The following is an 18,842-nucleotide window of genomic DNA, read 5'->3' on the forward strand; positions in this document are numbered from 1 at the left end:
GAAGAAAAACTGGGGCCTGTCATCCTGGTTTCACCAGATTATCAGACCATCAGCTCGTTGCTGTATAGTGGCAATATTCTGTGCTTAGATTGCCTGCTTTGTTTCCTACATTACAGAACTAATTATGCTTCAAAAATATTTAATTGGCAATGAGGTCTGAGAGTTATCATGTATCTTCCACAGCCTGTTAGCTTCTCTCTTTAAGTCTGCTCAGTTCCAGATTATTCTAAAACACTAATGCCAGAAGATATAAGACACAGGAAGAGAAGAAGACCAATTAGCCCATTGAATTTGCTCGCCATTCAATGAGATCATGGCTGATCTGATCATCCTTTCTTGCTTTTTCCCCCAACACCCTCAATTCTCTTACTGATTATAAATCTGTCTCTCTCAGCCTTGAATATATTTACCGAAACAACCTCGATAGCAGGAAAGAGTGTCTCAGATTCACCACCTTCTGAGAGAAGAAATTCCTCCTTATCTTTATCTTGAACGGGTGACCCCTTACTCTGAAAATTATGCCCTTTGGGTGCTAGACTCTCTCAAAAAGGGAAACAACCTTTCCCCATCTACCCTGCCAAGTTCCCTAAGAATCTTATATGTTTCAATAAGGTCATCTCTAATTCTTATTATGTCTGTATTATCAAGGAACATTTATCAGGGGAGTTTGCCAGTACACCTTGATAGGGATTTTGTGGTCATACTTGCGACCGTTTGGTCTCTAATTCCAAAGTTTTCAACAACTTCTTAGCTTGTGAAGGTATATATTTACCAGCACTGAGGAAGGATCAGATCCCACAAAGCTAACATGATAAAGAATGAAACAAAAACAGATAGGATGGGGATGGGGGGGCTAAGGAGTATATGATAGGTGGAGATAGAGCTCAAAGAGAGAGAAGAACAGTTGGACAAACAAAGGAGTAGCTAACAATTAGCCTGGGAGAATGAATAGCAGCTAATGGAGTCAATTAGTGGCTAATAAAGTGTGTGTAATAGCAGACCACGTGATAACAAGGGCTGGTATGTGGCGTTGAAGTAAGTACATGGGAGAAGGTGCTCATGCCGTACAACTGTTGAACTTGATATTGAGTCCAGAAGGCTGCAGTGTTGCCAAATGGAAAATGAGGTGCTGTTCTTCCATCTTGCACTGAGCTTTGTTGGTGCACTGCAGCAAGCCTGAGGCAGAGATGTTGGCCAGAAAACATGGTGATGTGTTGAAGGGGGAGGCAACTGGAAGTTCAAGGTCTTTTTTGCAGGCAGAATATAGGTGTTGTACAAAACGGTCACCCAGTCTGTGGAGGCAGGTGGGAGGGTTTTGATCAATTCGGAAAAAGAAGAAATATCAATGGGCCGTTTATCCCTCCTCCTCCCAGGTACAGAACGATTTCTTGTTCTAAGTCAGAGCTGCTACTCGAAAATAAGGTCACCTAAACTTCAGGAGGTACTCATCACTGCCCTTTTCAGAATCAGTCCAGGTCCTGCTAAGGGTCCCATACTCAGGGTTACAAGTCATGGCAAACAATGGAACCCGTTAACTTTCAGTGGTGATGGTGGAAGGGCTCACGCTTTGAAAGGCAACAGCTGCTTGAGGATCATTTGGCCTGGTTTTAAGCAAATAAGAAAAGCAAATAAACCACCTTGTGTATTTCTCTGCCCCCATCACATGCCTCCATTGCTTAGATCTTTGAGTATGGGAGTTGGGAAGTCATGTTGTGGTTGTACAGGATGTTGGAGAGGAAGGATATTACCAAGCTGGAGAGGAGAAAGATTTGAAAAGGACATGAGGGGTAACTTTTTTTTTCCCCACACAGAAAGTGGATCATGTGTGGAATGAAGTTCCAGAGAAAAGTGATGGATGTGGGTACAGTTACAATGTTTAAAAGACATTTTGGTAAGTACATGAATCAGAAAGGTTTGGGGGGAATATGACCCAAGCCCAGGCAGGTGGACAGTGGTTTAGTTTGGGATTAAGGTCAGCATGGATTGGTTAGATGGAAGGATCTGTTTCCGTGCTGTATGACTCCATGACACTTAGTCATTGTGAACTGACATTGAAATGGGAGACTTCTATAATCGAAGAGGAAGGTGCACAACTGCAAGGCATGGAGAAATGAGCAGAGAACAGATCATCACGACTATTCTGAAGCGTAGACAGAAATGGCAAGGGGTGGGTACAAATCCACCATATGATGGTGACAATGTGGAGGAAGGTAACACTTATCTCAGTTGGATACAAGGAACTCATCTGAACTGAAAAGAACTTTTATTAACTGGTGAGCTGTGACATTACTTATTAAACTGACAATATAATGTTGTCGTTTATGATGAACACGTCAAAAGCACCTCAAAAATAAACCTGCATTGGACACCTCAACCTGCTGCCGTGTATTGATCATTCAGGCCAGAATTCTTGTTTATTGTTTACCTTGCTAGTTCTTGCTTGTGTTGCAAAGTTGTTGGTTTGTTCAGAAGAGGGTGATGATATCAACATTTGCCTTGCAACATGATCGTGCTTTCTATGGGGCACCAAATTAAGTGGCACTTGGCTTTAGGTCCAAATAGTGCATTGGAAACCAGGATAAAGACAGATCTTCCCATTCATTGTTGTCACAGGGACTGGCCCAAACAACTGCCACCTCTACAAAGGTAAATTTGGGATGTGTGGATGGGAGCACCCACAATAATTTGTAAACCAATTTGTAGATTTCAGAAAAATAAAGAACACTCGATCTTAAAGTTTGAATGCAAGTAGAGATGGGAAAACATTATTCGGGGCAGCATGGTGGCTCAGTAGTCAGCACTGCTGCCTCACAGCACCAGAGACCCAGGGTTCAATTCTAGTCTCGGGCGACTGTCTATGTGGAGTTTGTACATTCTCCCTGTGTCTGGGTTTTCTCCAGATGCTCCAGTTTCCTCTCAGTCCAAAGATGTACAGGATAGGGTGGACTGGTCATGCTAAATTGCCCATAATGTCTCGGGATGCATAGGTTAAGTGGATTAGCCATGGGAAATGCGGGGATAGGGTAGGGGGTGGGTCTGGGTGGGATGCTCTTCTGAGGTGCAGTGTGGACTTGATGGGCCAAATGACCTGCTTCCCTATTGTAGAGATTCTATGATCCCTCTGGTCTTCATGTACAACTCAAAGGTATCCTAAAGATTCATGGATGCAAATTGTAATCACTGGTCCTGCGAGACGGCCACTGGCCTAAAGGGCTACCTTTAGTTTTCTCTCTCTCCTAGATATTGCCTGACCTGCTGAATGTTTCATCTGCCTCTACTTCAGATTTCAAGCATCTGCATTGTTATGCTTTGTCGTACAGCTCAGGTCTGCCAGGCCTTACCTCTGTATCCACCACCTCCTCCTCCCGATGTACAAGCCCCACCACCCCCTCCAAAGCCTCCGTGTGTTGCCCACTTCAGCTTCTTCAGAGCCTTAGGGCATGCACGGCCCCCAAGTGCACCTTCCATCAGGGACTTTCCTGCCCAAGAATGCTTGGTAATGTCATTCCAACCTCCACCTCCACCTGCAGGTATGAAGGCACAGACAAATAAATTAGACAAAAAAGATTCCAATCATCCTGTGGACAACCCTTGCTTAACTTATCCAACTTGATAAAATCCATCTTCCTCCACTTTATTCAGACGTGACCGAGAGATAAAGGTCGCCTTCCTGCCCAAAGACATAGAAACATAGAAAACAGGAACAGGAGTAGGCCTTCTAAACTTCAGTGAATACCGTTCCAACTGCTCCAATGTCTCTTTAAACATCAGTCCTGCCATCACGGAATCAGTCTGGTAAACCCTCATTTTATTCCTTCCGTAACCAGAACTTCCTTCCTCAGATGAGGAGACCAAAATACTCCAATACTCTAAGGACCAAAGCCCTGTACAATTGCAGCAAGACATCCCTGTTCCTGTGTTCAAATCCTCTCACTATGAAGGCTATCATACCATTTGCTTTCTTCACTTCCTGCTGCACTTGCATATGAAGGTGGACAAAGGTCTCATTGAATGGGATAGGGGGAGATGCTACCAAAGTGGATAGCCTCATACATTTACACACATTATACCTCGTCTGCCATGCATTTGCCTGCTCGCTAAAATTGTCCAAATCATACCAAGTAAATTCCTGTCCCAGAATTTTCCTGACTTGGGGTGGTACTTATTGAAGGGAAACTCTATATATTAGAGCATTGTTAGCTTGTGTATCAGCCTTTACTCAACATGCCCTTGCCTCAGAATTACAGAGAATTTCACAGCACATTGACAGTCCTTTCAGCTCATCTGGTCTCTGCTAGTGCCCAAATTCCACAAGAACTCTCCTTCCTCCCTTATGCCATCTCACTGGCAGCATGATCTTTTATTTCTTTCTCCTTCATATTTTCATCTCAGTGCCACCTAAGTGGACCAACACTATTTAACTTGCTGTCAACAAATTCCACATTTCAACCATTTATTTCCTGATAAGCATTATTACCCCAGCTTCTATTTATGGCCCCTGATGTTGCATTCTCCCAAAAATGGATACTTTCCCTTCAATTCATGATATCAAACATGGGGACAGGAGTAGACTAGTCAGGCCTTGGGTCTTTTCCACCATTCAGTTAAATGATGATTGATTCATATCTTGATTCACTGTCCACCATCGTTGGTCAGTATGCATCACAATTTGGAAATTAGCAAGGTAGTGTTTTTGGGGATTGGCAATAAAAGTGGCCTTCTCAGTCACTCACATTCCCACCAGACACTCCTCTATATCAAGGATCTGTCTTTCTAGGTGTGTTATGCTGTGAATCAGAGAAGAACCATCAACACTCAGGGATACTGCGCCAAATGTTATCAAAGACTGAAGTCCCCATACCGACAGTAAGCAAGGCCAACAAGATATTCAGAATACCATGCAGCGAGTACAATAAACACTAAATTGAATAAACAAGGAGGAAACTGACAACCAGGATACATGAACACCAGCTGGCAGTAAAAAGACATGACCAATATTCACTTGTTTCAATATGCACAGACAATGAAGGCCATCAGTTCGCCTGGGACAAAGTGACCATACTAGGTCAAGCGAACACCAGACATGCAAGGGAATTTCTGGAAGCCTGATTCTCAACATGGGACTCTATTAACAAACTCTCAGAAATAGACCCCGTATACAGACCGCTGCCTAAATAACAGAACCGGAAGCGACAAGACCATCACACTGTAGGATCATATAAATCCGGAAGGAAGCAGAACACCAACACTTCCATTAGAGGTCACACTGATGATGTTGCCTACAGGGGTAACAAAACATCCGCGCAACGACTCGGCGAGCTAATGAACAACTGCATCCACAACCCCAGTACAAATTTTCGCTAAGACCTTAAAGACCTGCAGCTTATTTTGGCTGAGTTTCAATTGAGAACCTATTAAACAAGTATAATTGAGCTCTTTGTACTAACTTTCCGAAGGTTTTTAGCATTTTCCCAGCCCACACCCTCTACCATCAGGAGGACAAGGGCAGCTGATGCATGGCAATATCACCAGTTGCAAGTTCCCCTCCAAGGCACACAGCAGCTTGGCTTGGAGCTTCTTTTAAATCTTTGGAAGACAATGGAATATCTCTAAGCAAAATATCTTTTCAGTTACTGTAACCCTGTTCATTTTTATCTTGTCCCACTGGGAATTCTAGGCAATAGAAGATCACAAGTCTTTTTTTTTGTTCCATCCACTAACCTGCTGCCCCCAGTTGTCCATTGTATCCAGGCACTGATGTATCATTTTCATACTGTTCCACCATCAGATCGTCCATTACGGCATCTGGGTCCTCCAAATACGCTTTACCACCACCTCCTGCAGCAATCAACAGTGGCACTGAAACACCATTCTCCATCTGTGTTAACAAAAAAGCATTCAAATGCAACAAATAAGCTTTTCTGTTTCTGTATTTTAGACAGGGTTAGGTTCCTATTCAGTGAAAACCATTGATTTCTTTGTGCACGTTCAATCATGTGCTCTACCCACTTTCTGTTCTTTGGAGCAATGACCATCTCATTTGAGATCAATTCCAATAATCTTCATGAATCATTTGTATGTTGTTCTCCTTGATAAGCAGCAATTCTGACTGTAGCTGGGGCTCAGTGGTAGCAACCTTACTCATGAATTAGAAGGTTTACATTTCCAGAAATTTGAGCCCATCATCTGCGTGGTTGGAGGTGCTATATTTAAAATCGGACATTAAATCTAAACTCCATTTACCCTCGCAGGTGAACTTAACAGATCCCACATGATTACTTTGAAGGGGCCCAGGAGAGGCCTGTGGCTGACTGCTACTCCTCAAACAATATCATTAACAACGCAGTTTAACCGGTTACTGCCTTATCGGTGACTATGGGAATTTGCTGAGTATAAATTGTGTTTCGTAAATCACAAGACAGTGACTGCACGTCTGCAGTACTTCACTGTTTGTAGAATACTTTGGGCAGCCCAAGGTTGTGGTGGGTGCTATGTATATGCACGGCTTTCTTTCTCTCTCTCCTTCAATCGGTCAAGTGAGTGACAGCAGTTGAAGTGTGCTATTGAGTCACCAATAATCGAAGGACGTGAGAAGATCAGCTATAGATCTGCCAAGCAATGCTCAAGGTTCCACTGGAGTGCACACTACATGCCTAAGGGAGCCCGAGAACTGTGCCTGAAATATGGAATTTAAGAGGCAGAAAACTTTAGGTGGCTTTTCAGAATTTAATAAGTCAAAGTGTGGTTCTTTGTGAAGACACGCAGCTGTGCCTCTTATAACAGAACGTGCATACCTTGAAGATATAAGTTGCCCCTCCACCACCACCTCCTCCTCCGGCCCATTCTGACATGGCATTATTAGCTTCATATTCATCTTCAATGATGGAGGATTCTCCCAAGCAGATCTTCTGAGTCATTTCGTCTTTCTAAAGAGGGAAGCAGAGATGCTAACATCATGTTGCAGCCATTCTACAGACCGTCATTTACTTCTCTTAATATATGTGTTTGCAGATATGCACTTAAAGGGAACAGGCTGAAGGATATGTGCCAGCGTGGACTTGTGTGGAACACAAAGCTTACATGGACCAGTGGGGCTGAATGGCCTGTTTTGTGCTGTCAATTCTGTACAATTCTATATGGTTTGATTTGATTTATTATAGTCACATATACCCAAGTACAATGAAAAGCTGTGTTTTAAGACCAGTGCAGGCAGATCATAGCAAACAAGGATATACAAATCATAGGGTACTCAGACAGAGCGAAACATACAAGGTTACGGCTGCACAGGAGGTGCGCAAAGCAAGATCAACATTACTTGAAGTTAGAGAGGTCTATTCAACAGTCTAATAACAGTAAGGGAGAAGCTGTTCTTGAACCTGTTGGTGCGTATGTTCAAGTTGCTGTATCTTCTGCCTGATGGAAGAGGTTGGAAGAGAGCAATAACGGGGTGGGAGTGGTCTTTGATGATGTTGGTAGCCTTTCTGCGGCAACAAAAAATGTAAATGGAATCCATGGATGGAAGGTTGTCTTCCATGATGGTCTGGGCTGTGCACACAACTTTCTGTAGTTTCTTACAGTCCTGGGCAGAGGAATTGACGTACCAGGCCATCATGCACTGAGGTAGAATACTTTCTATGGTGCATCTGTAAAAGTTGGTGGGGTCCTCATAAACATGCCAAATTTCCTAGGCCACCTGAGGAAGATGAGACGTTGTGCCCTCTTGACTGTCGCTTCCACATGGGAGATTCAAGATGGCGTCGACACTGGGCGACTCTTTGCGAGCTCTCTATGGCGGATCTTATTCCAATTCTATTCAACACAGTTGAATGCCAAATGGTGATTGTTTCAGTTTGTTTTTTACAGCAATAATAGTGGTTAAGGAAAGAAATGTGTGACCAGCAATGGAGAAGTGATGTGGCTGTCGGGCTGGGGGAGCGTAAAATTCACCAGGTGCCCTTCCCATTGCCCTCCTGCTTGACTCCAACCTTGCTATAAAGTGGGGTGTGAGGCCTAGGGTGCCCCACCCACCTGTCCTCCAACTGAAGCCCTTAAATAACCAATTATTGACCAACCCAATTAGCCACTCACTTCTGAGGCTGGACTGAGGGGTCAGGATCTGGAGAGGGAAGGTCAGCAAGTGAAGAAGAGATGAATCTGTGGAATTCTTGACCACAGAGGACCGGGTTGTTGAGCAAATTCAAGACTGCGACAGACAAATTTTTAATCAGTAAGGGAATCACGGGTTATGTGAAAAAGGCAGGGAAATGGAGTTGAGCTTATCAGATGAGCCATGATCTCATTGAATGGTGGAGTACACTCGAAGAGCTGAATGGACTATTCCTGCTCATACATCTCACGGTCTTATTCAGAGGGGAGACATCGAAAATCATGAGGGGCCTGGACGGTAGGTAAAGACAAACTGTTCTAATTGGTGGAAGGGTCAAGAAACAGGGACATCAATTTCAGGCAACTGGTGTAAGAATCGATGGTGACGTGAAGAAAAAAAACATTTTTAAACAGCAGGTAGAGTTGATTGCCTAGTGGCATTATCACTGGACTATTAATCGAGAGTCCCATATAATAGTCTGGGACCAAGGTTCGAATCCTGCCACAGCAGATTTTGAATTCAATAAAATCTGGAATTAAGGGTCTAATGATGACCATGAATTATTGTTGGAAAAATCCATCTGGTTCACTAATGCCCCTTTTGGGGAATATACTGCTTGAGACTCCTGTGATGGAGACAGATTCAATCAAGGCTTTCATAAGAGAATTGGATGCCTATCTGAAAGAAAAACAATCTCCTGGGGATTGGAGAAAAAGGCTAGCAGAGAGCAGGACGCGACACAGCAAGTCAAACTGGCCTCCTTTGGTGCTGTGACCATTCTATAACTCTATCTACCTCTTTGCCAAATGTCTTCTGACATACAGCAAACCACCAGCATTATATTCATCAACCCTCTCAGTTACCTCATCAGAAAACTCAAATCAAGTTAATTATTCATAATCTGCCTTCAACAAATCCACTCTCGCTAAACTTAATTAATTTTGCCCCAGATTATCATTTCTAAAACCGACAAGCTTAAACTGATTGGTCTGTAGTTTCTGGGTTTATCGTTAAATTTGTTCCAAAATAAAGGGTAACGTTTGCAGTTCTTCTCTTCTAGTATCTTAGGAGAATTTAAACATTACAGACAATGCCTCACAACTACCGCCTCTCTCTTCTGGCTGTAGATAAAAGTAATATTATAAAATAAATTCATAGAATACATTAAAGGTAATATCTGGTGATAAAGACATTCTGCTGGTTATATGGGTGAGATTATCACAGCTATGGTGTGGTTATTCAAGTGTAACCACCACAGCTTCAAGGTCCACAAAAAGGTGTCTGGAAGAATCACCGAACCTGATTCTCTTAAAAATGGAAAACAGAGCCAAGATTGAAGATTTTGCTGTAGCTTATCCTGAAAGAGTTGCAACTCTTTTGTTTTGTGGATATAGTGGCAGGCAAATTCACTGAGATGCCTTCCAACCTGCTTAAGAAGTTACTAAACAGTAGGATGTGATAGTGTCTGCACCAAGTGCAAAGCTGTCAGCTGTAAGGAGATATAAAAGCCAATTGAGATCTTGAATGTCTTTATTTTATAATTCCCAACCTTGTTTTCAAACCCCTTAATAGCCTAGCCCATTCCCTACAACCTCCTCCAGCCTCACAACACCCTGAGTTCTCTGCAAAGCATCCAATTCAGGCCTCTTGATAATACCGATTGTAATCGCTATTGATGAGAATGCTGTCAGGTACCTGGCCCCTAAAATGTAGAATCGCTCCCTCAACTTCTCCATTTCTCCATCTGTTTCTCTTCCTGAATTGTTCCTTAAATCTCGCCACATTGACCAGGGTGTTTTGTCACTAACATCTTACCTTCATAGAAAATTGAAGGAGGCCATTCGGTCTGCTGTCACTGGACTAAGTATTGGGATGGGTGGTTGTGAGTGGCAAACTTTTTTTAAAAAATTATTTATGGAATCAACATCCTCACCTTCTCGGGTACAGTGTTTGAGATCCTGACAACCCTCTGAGCAACATTACTAAAGGTGGCATCTTTCATATACCAAGTATTTCGAATCTGGTGGCATTGACTGAGATACATACTGGAAGCAGAATCAAGTGTGGCTTTCAAAGGAAATTGGCTAAGTGCCTGGAGAGGTAGAAAATGGCAGTGCTATGGGCAAAGGGCAGCAACTGGGATTGAAACGCTCTGGCAAACAGCCAGCACAGACCGGATAGACTGAATGGCTTCCTTCTGTGCAGTAAACATTTTATGATTCTATGAATATAGTAAGGTCTGCTACCTCCTGCTCCACAGTCAAGGAGACAATGCAGACAGATGTATTACCCAACTAAATGTGCATCTGTTTCAAGGTGGGCACACTATCAAATCCAGAGTCCCAAATTGTCAACTGCAACGGTGTTGGCTGGAGGTTCGGTGCGTGGAAGCGGCTGAGGCCCTGAGCCCAACATGGTTAGAGCGAGTCCAAGTGTCGGCCCCCTGGCATTTGTGGCATCAAGAGTAGAAAGCCGAGATTTCCCGGAGAACGAGCCAAAGCAGAGGAGCGAAACCTTGCAGGGAGTGCACTTAAGAAAGACTGTTGAAGTTTTACCATTATTCCTTATTTTTCTACTTAATACTAGGAAGGGTTGTAATGTTAACTTTCAAATTTATTTCTTTATTTTTCTACTGGTACTAAGAACAACAGTAATGCTTTACTTTTAACTTTGTTTCTTTATGTTATTAATTGTGCCTAAGTTTTGTACTTGGGTAGCTTTGTACCGAAGATGTTGCCGTATGTAACGACATTGTACACTTTTCACTGTACACCTGTACTTGAGTACACATGACAATAAAGCTTAAATCAAATCAACTTGCTACTGATACACCAAACACCATTTGCTTCTTTCATTTTTACACTGTGACACACAAGATGTGGCAGAGATTTCATATACCCCTGGGCAGGCATCTTCTCCTTGCTGTCCAATGAGGATATAAAGTAGATCATCCTTCTCCAGATGAAAGATGGCCGAAATAAAAATTCCATGGGACCTCTTATTGCTGTTCCGGGCTCCTTTTCCTCCAGCAGCTCCATAGGCAGACATCCTAGAGAGACAGGATTGGTTAGGGACTACCAAATTTGAGGGAGAAACTAAACAGTGAGAGATCCACCTGAATTACAGCTGGGATAGTGAAAGCAAGATTCAAAGCAAGAGCAAACCAATAAGGACCAACTGGAATCTGGGCTGGCGCCAATCAGCGTTAAGGATCTATAGAAATCAGAACCAGCACAGCTTAGCATAGGGGTTTTATTTTACTCGTTCTTGGAGCAAGATGGTTGCCTATGGCCAACTACCCTTGAGGTGGTAATGAGCTGCCTTCGTGAATCATTTGGTGAGTAGGGACAGGCAAGGGAGTTTCAGAACCCAGCAATACTGAAGGAACAGCGATATATTTCTGGTTTAGGACAATATGTGACTTGGAAGGGATCTTGCAGTGTCGCCACGCAGTCTGCTGCTCTCATCTTTCTAGGTGATAGAGGTTGTGGATGTTATTGAAGGAGCTCAGGTGATTTGCTATGGTTCACCTTGTAGGTGGTATACACTGCTGCCACTGTGTGTTGGTGGCAAAGCGAGTGAATATTGAAGGTGGTGGACATGGTGCCAATCAAGCGGGCTGCTTTGTCCTGGACAGTGTCAAGCTTCTTGCGCATTGTTGGAGCTGCACCCATCCATGCAAGTGGGGACTATTCCATCACACTCCTGACTTGTGCCTTGTAGATGGTGGACAGGCTTTGGGGAGTCAGGACGTGAGTTACTCGCTGTCAAATTCCCAGCTCTTGACCTGCTCTTGTAGAAATTACTACTTATATCTGTCACTACTTGACCTATAATTGTTTTTAATGTTGCTCACAGGATGTGGCATCACTGGTTGTGCCAGCATTTACTGACCAGTTAAGAGTCAACCACATTGCTATGGGCCTGGAGTCACATGTACACCAGACCAGTCTCCTTCATTAAAGGACTATAGGTGAACCAGGTGTGTTTTTTTCTGACAATTAGCCCTGGTTTCAAGGTCATTATTGGTCTCTTAATTTCTGATTTTTTTTTTAATGAATTCAAATTCCACCATTTGCCCTGGCAGGATTCAAGCACGGCGGGACCCCGTGTTTCTGGATGAATTGGTAGCGATAATGCCACGAGGCCATGGCCTCCTGTGATATTGAGGAATGTACTGAAATGAGGTCTGGACTGATTGGAGTGGGGGATCAGAGCTGGCATTATTGGTTGGGCCTAATGTGTCAACCAGAACACATTGGTTTGCTTTTGAGCACAGAGGCCTGACAAGAGCAACTTTAAAATGGTCCTATGGTGGGCATTCTTTCAATGCAACAGGTAGCTCTGGCAACAAGGGCTACAAAAAGCCTCATTAAAACTGGGCGTCTGGCCGATTTATGAGAAACTGCTCTTATCGCGTGCTATTAGCAATGGCTCACTGGACCAGAGTGTCTCAGGGCTGGTCAATCAAGGGGCACGCATCATTTGGTTCACCAAGACCGGTATTCGTGGATTTATATGGCTCACTGCACCTGCCCGAGATCGGCTATGGACTGCTACTGACTCAGGATGTGCTGATGTTAAATGCTAAATCAGAGAGTTCTGCTTACATGTATTTGCTGGTGGCAGGTATCTGCCAGATCTGGATGCCCTTGAGGGGGCCCTCCGATTGTAGAACCACAGAGACGTTAGTGTGGCGGTAGGCGTTGTCACACTGGGCCTGAGTGGGGCCATTGGGACCACTGGCTCCACAGGATGTAAACCACCAAACCACATCGGAATAGTCTGCAACGAAGAGAAACACGTTATCCTGGACTGAGGCTAACTGGGAGTACAAAATCTAGATCATTTTCAAATTCAAACATGAGAGGAAGAGTTAACATGTTGCTCACAGACCATCAGTAATACTTCTCTGGATCTTCTCCCACATGGTTCCTCCTGCTGGTCCAGTGGGAAAGCTCTCTGCTTATCACATGACCACGTTTTATCCCTAGACCATCGGTTGTTCCTAACACATCTATGTCCCACGCACAATGACACAATGTCACAATGTCCCAACATTATACAGCCAGATATTATAGTGACTTCAATCAATTTGTTGTCACTGTTCATAGAACAGTTCTTCTTGCTGACTAATACGTAACTATTTTTAATACACTTAAAACAACTGCATGTTGATTGACTTGTTTGCTATGCCTTGAATTATAATTTTTCACTCTTCTATGATTATATTTAAAGCATTCAAATATTCGCAAAGCATAAACACGGAAATGACGGCAAGTGTGATATCAGCTGTCAATGTGAAACTTTTAAGGCATGTAGATCCTAAAATCTTCATCTATTCCTTTGTTTCCTCTAAAAAAGTCAATGGTTCTGATATTTATAGGAATATTGTTAGGGGCTTCTGTGAGTTCTAGATATACGAGGTCTGAACATAAGGTGAATGCAAACTATTCATGTTTATTGCCTATCAGCATTGTAGAGCAGGGATTCAGTACTGTTGCGGTAAAACACCACTGCCAGTATGATATGGTTTGTGTTCCCTATGCGCTAGCCCCTTTAGCATTTACCACAAAGACTGGGTTCTTGTTGAAATGGATATCTTGACGTTTATGAGCGACACTAATTATTTATAATATCTCAGACTTACACAGAGTCTGGATTCTATGTTTACTGTTGTTACTATGATTAATGCTGCTGCTACAACAATAATATTGGCTCCCAAAAGTGAGGAGTGTAACTTTATACTGGAATGTATTGTGATGTTGTCCAACTGTCTTAAAGGTACACTGTCTATCTGGTCCGGAATCTATGCAATAACACAAAACAGCCATCATCCATCAGGTCTCAGTCTCATGTGATCTGCCATCATGATGACATAGCTCCTTATGCAAATGACCAGAAGTATTGTCAGTGTATTGGTACAGTTAACCATTTACTCCACAATGTTTCATGGCTAACCATGTGTATAGCATTCTACCTAAGCTTAGGTTCTCAATCTGTTCCCCATGTCCTAATTTGCACAATTTCTTTTCTCTCACCATCATTGCGCTTGCTGGCCTACGCAGGCTCCCAGTCTGAGGTTGCCTCAACTTAAAAATTCTCATCCTTATATTTTCTAATCCCACCAAGACCTCACCCTCCTGCCTTTGAGCCTTCCGAAATCTCTGCACATATCAATTTCTGTACTCCTGTGTATCACCTTTTTACTCACAGCACCATTAATTAATTACCTTGCCTTCAACTGTCTAGGTTGAAAAGTTTTAAGTTCTGAAATTTCTCCCTAAAACTTGTCTGCCTCTCTTACCTTTTGTTCCTCCTTTAAGATACTCTTGAAAATCTACCTCTTTGACCAGGTTAGAAGTCATTTGTCCTAATGTCTCTTAGCTGGCTTTGTATCAAGTTTTTGTTTGATAATAGTTCTGTAATTCATTTTGGGACATTTTACTATGTTAAATAATATATCTTATGTAAATGGAAGTTGCTGTTGTTAACTTTCCCTGCAGTGAAGGCTAAGTAGCAGATGCACCGCAGTGTTATTACTGGCAGAAGAGTAAAATGATCATTTATACTTTGCTGCCAGTGTTTGCAGATGTATTGTAAAGCTATACAGCATTGAAAGAGGGAATTTTGCCTATCATGCCAATGCTAGAACTTTGAAGGAGTCCATTTAGTTCTATTTACTGTTTTTTTTCTAGTCCGGTAAATTTTCGCCCTTTGAATATAGCTAACTCCTTTTTGAGGAAAGTAGGTTCCATTATAAATGTGGAATAGGCATTGACAATATACAAATAACTATAGTATTTAAAGTGAGAGCTAAATTACACCAATGAGCGCACCCCTGAATTAACCTCACTTTACCTGAAAACTATTCTTATCTTATTTGCAATGCTCTGAAAGATTGTCTAAACTATAGCTTAAAGATCTTGGGATAGAATTTAGACTTTATCCTGTATCCTTCATCACAAAAGTGCTATATACTGTAAATTGCTGGAAGTGTGGGCTGATAACTGCAATGTAAAGACAAGAGGGCATCTGGAGACTCAGTGAATGATGGACCAAAAAGTCTAATTCTTTAACCAATGAGAATTAAATGCTAAGAACAAAATATAGAAGGACAGACACCAGTGATTCATAATAGAGTATCAAATCAGGTGTTGTTGAAAAAATACCTAAATAGGAAATATACAGAAAAGTTCAATCTTGATTTTCTTTTAATTGTACAAGAACATTTCAAAACTTAAAAGAATGAAAATTCAATCCAAACTTTTAATTATTAATTAAGTCTTGGCTAGACGGGTTTACTGGCAGTTTTTAAATGATTGCTGTATCATTAAAAGGGAACTTAAGCTGCTAAATACCAGTCTAAACAGTCTGTGGTGAGTTTAATGGTGAATGAATGGAAACATACAACTTCAAGAAAATCATGGCGTGGTTGAGGACGAGACCTTCTTTTCATGAAGACATTAGTAGAGTAGTAAAGTAGCAGAGTAGAAACCAATGACAACACACAATTCCTGGCATAGGTCTTCCTTACTTCGGGCGAAATGGTACTGTGTGGGGTACATACGCTTAATTTTTTCAAAATTCTTGACCCTTCCAGTTAACCATCACATTTGTTCTTCTCTCCACGCACCCCTCCACCCCGCCCCGCCACACACACACACACATATATTTGCAGATACATTCTATTTATAGACAGTCAGTCAGTCAATGTGGCATTTTATTAATTCCTACTTTTGAAATAAAACCAGTCTGACTCCAAACCAAAACACGAACAGTTTCTAAACAAGGCCTCACACCTAACATGTATTGCCTGACCTAAAATGTCACCTCTTCCTTACAATGACAAAACCTTTAGTTCTCACAGCACTGGGATTGAAAGGAATTCGGGAGTTTACATATGCATATCAATTAAAAACTTCTCACTGATTAAAGATTTAACAGCATCTTAGGTTTGTTTAGTAAATCCTCATCAGTGGTGTGACCTTTTGATCTTTTACTTACAAATTCTGTGTCTGATACTACCTCTCTCACTAACAGCTGAGGAAGAAGTAAGATTCCAAAAGCTTGTGTTTTCAAATAAACCTGTTGGATTACAACCTGCTGTTATGTGAATTCTGACCTTGTCCACGCCAGTCCAACATCATTTTTTTAATGAAAGGTGCCTTCCCTGCAAAGTTGTCACATTGTAGCTTTATCCTGATACAGAGGAAATCTGAACCAGATACATTATTGGAAATGATATAGCACCTCTAACATTGTAAAACCTTCAAATTTTTGGCAAAGATCTGTAGCTCAGGTTGTGGGTGAGGTTGTTGACTTGCTCGCAGAGCTGGCTTGTTCTCGTTCAGACGTTTTGTCACCATGCTAGGTGACATTATCAGTGCAGCCTCCGATGAAGCCGTGTTATTCTAATCCGCTTGGAATTTATACTGTTTGGTCCATTATGGTGAGTAGTGTCTTTCCAGTTTTGATCTGTATGGGTTTGTATATGGGGTCCAATTCTATGTGTTTGTTGATTGCATTACGGGTGGAGAGCCATGCTTCTAGGAATTCCCGTGTGTGTCTATGTTTGGCTTGGGCTACTATGATTACCTTGTCCCAGTTAAACTGACGGCCTTCATTGTCTGAGTGTACTGATATTAAGGAGAGCTCGTCGTGCCATTTTGCTGCTAGTTGATGTTCAGCGACGAACTCTCCTTAATATCGGTACACTCAGACAATGAAGGCCATCAGTTTAACTGGGACAACGTAACCGTAGTAGCCCAAGCCAAACATAGACATGTACGGGAATTCCTAGAGGCATGATTCTTCACCCGTAATGTAATCAACAAACACACAGAATTGGACCCCATATACAAACCCATACAGATCAAAGCCAGAAATGACACCACTCACCATAATGGACCAAACAGTATAAATTCCAAGCGGAGTAGAATAACACGGCTTCATCGGAGGCTGCACTGATAATGTCACCTAATATGGTGTCGAAACGTCTGAATGAGAACAAGCCAGCTCGGCAAGCAAGTCAACAACCTCATTATAAAACCTTCCGATATCTAAGTAAAATCCTTTGAAGAACAATGAAATTCATTTTGAGACAAAGAAATAGGCATTAAGATCATTCAAAGAGTTGGTTTTAAAGAGGATTCTACAGCAGAAGGGAAACTAAGAGAAGCACAGAGGTTTAGGGAGGGAATCCCAGAGTTTAGATCCGAGGAAAAAGTGAGGCACAGGAATCTGATATGGGCAATACAGTTCTGCACAAACCCAACTTTGAACCTAAAAATTATAATACCATATGGTGTGATACATTCTCTAAAAATTATATGCCGTCTTAAACAATTCACAGTTAAATTACTTACAGAATGTACATTTCAATACTTTTACCTGATGGGGCAACCTCTGGCACAGGGAAGAGAAATGGCAAATCTTCAAGTTGATGCAATGAATCATCCTCCAATGTTACCGGTTCAGACTCTGTGTGGAAAAAAAGGCAGATAAGTGCAGAATAATGGCCCATAATGGAGGCGGTGTAGCACTTACCAAGACATGGCTACCTTGTCTGATATTGATGACCACAAGCTAATTCCCTAGGCCCTCCTCATCTGGTGGGAACAGCAGAAGGCCATTCCATCCCATCAAAGTTTGTTCCTTCACTCAATTCAAATATAGATTCATAGAATACCTACAGTGTGGAAGCTCACTGGGTTCAGCCCATGGCACTGTAAGGCAGCGGTGCTAACCACTGAGCCATCATGGCTGATTTATATCTTAACTTTAAATTATAAGTGTGAAACCCATTAATGAAGCCACACAAACGAAGAAATACTCAAAAGGAAAGCAGAGATCATGAGCAGTGTACCTACAGAATTGTGAACTGGTGTTGCCCAGGTGATGTTGTATTGAACCATGCCACGATCTTGTTGAATGGTGCAGTGCACTCGAGGGGCTGAATGGCCTACTCCTGCTCCTTGTTCATATGTCATGAATGTAGAACTGAAAGCTAGTCTCAGTGATGGTGACCATGAAACTATTATCACTTGTTGTAAAATCCATTGAGAAGAAAATCTTCCCTCCATTACCTGGTCTGGCCTACATGTGATTCTAAACCCACAGCAATGTGGTTGACTCTTGAATACCTCTGAAATAGCCAAGCAAGACATTCAGTTCAAGGGAATTAAGAGTGGGTGACAAATGTTAGCCTTGCCAGTGTTACTCACACCCCATGAAAGAATAAAGAAACTAATATGGAGATATGTTGCAGGCTCAAAATCTTGGAACTCCCTTCCTAATAATGCCATGTAAATACACTCAACATACGAACAGCAACGGTTTAGGAAGGCAGCTCATTAAACCTTCCTCAATGGCTATTAAAGGTGGACATTAATTGCTGACCTTCTGTTGACATTATCCTGTGATTTTAGAGTAGATTTGTGGCTCAGGTTGTAGATGTTGTGGTTGGTTGGCTCGCCGAGCTGGTTCATTGTTTCTCTGCAGATGTTTCATTACCCTGCTGGGTAACATCATCAGTGCAGCCTCCGATGAAGCGCCATTATGTTTTTCTTGCCTGTTATTTAAACTCTGGAGTCCATTGAGCACTTCATCAGAGGCTGCACTGACGATGTTAACCAGTAGGGTAATGAAACGTCTGCAGAAAAACAACGAACCAGCTCCGCAAGCCAACCAACCACAATATCCTGTGAATGAATGAATGAGAAAAATACAGACT

At 42.2% G+C, this 18,842-nt stretch overlaps 1 protein-coding gene across 1 annotated transcript in view; it reads right to left on the minus strand.

The window, feature by feature from the left end:
• The window catches only part of LOC109919318 (ALK tyrosine kinase receptor-like), a 134,793-nt gene that overhangs the window by 30,812 nt on the left and 85,139 nt on the right, over positions 1-18,842 (minus strand). Inside the window, exons 3-8 of the mRNA XM_048600463.1 lie at positions 17,501-17,590; positions 12,718-12,892; positions 11,006-11,156; positions 6,795-6,926; positions 5,722-5,878; positions 3,342-3,524 (exon numbers count right to left, since the gene is read on the minus strand). Of these exons, the coding sequence (XP_048456420.1) occupies positions 3,342-3,524; positions 5,722-5,878; positions 6,795-6,926; positions 11,006-11,156; positions 12,718-12,892; positions 17,501-17,590 (888 nt within the window). The remainder of the gene's footprint in view (positions 1-3,341; positions 3,525-5,721; positions 5,879-6,794; positions 6,927-11,005; positions 11,157-12,717; positions 12,893-17,500; positions 17,591-18,842) is intronic.

This window comes from Rhincodon typus, chromosome 8, assembly GCF_021869965.1.
Source record: "Rhincodon typus isolate 14 chromosome 8, sRhiTyp1.1, whole genome shotgun sequence".
Classification (NCBI taxonomy): Eukaryota; Metazoa; Chordata; class Chondrichthyes; order Orectolobiformes; family Rhincodontidae; genus Rhincodon; species Rhincodon typus.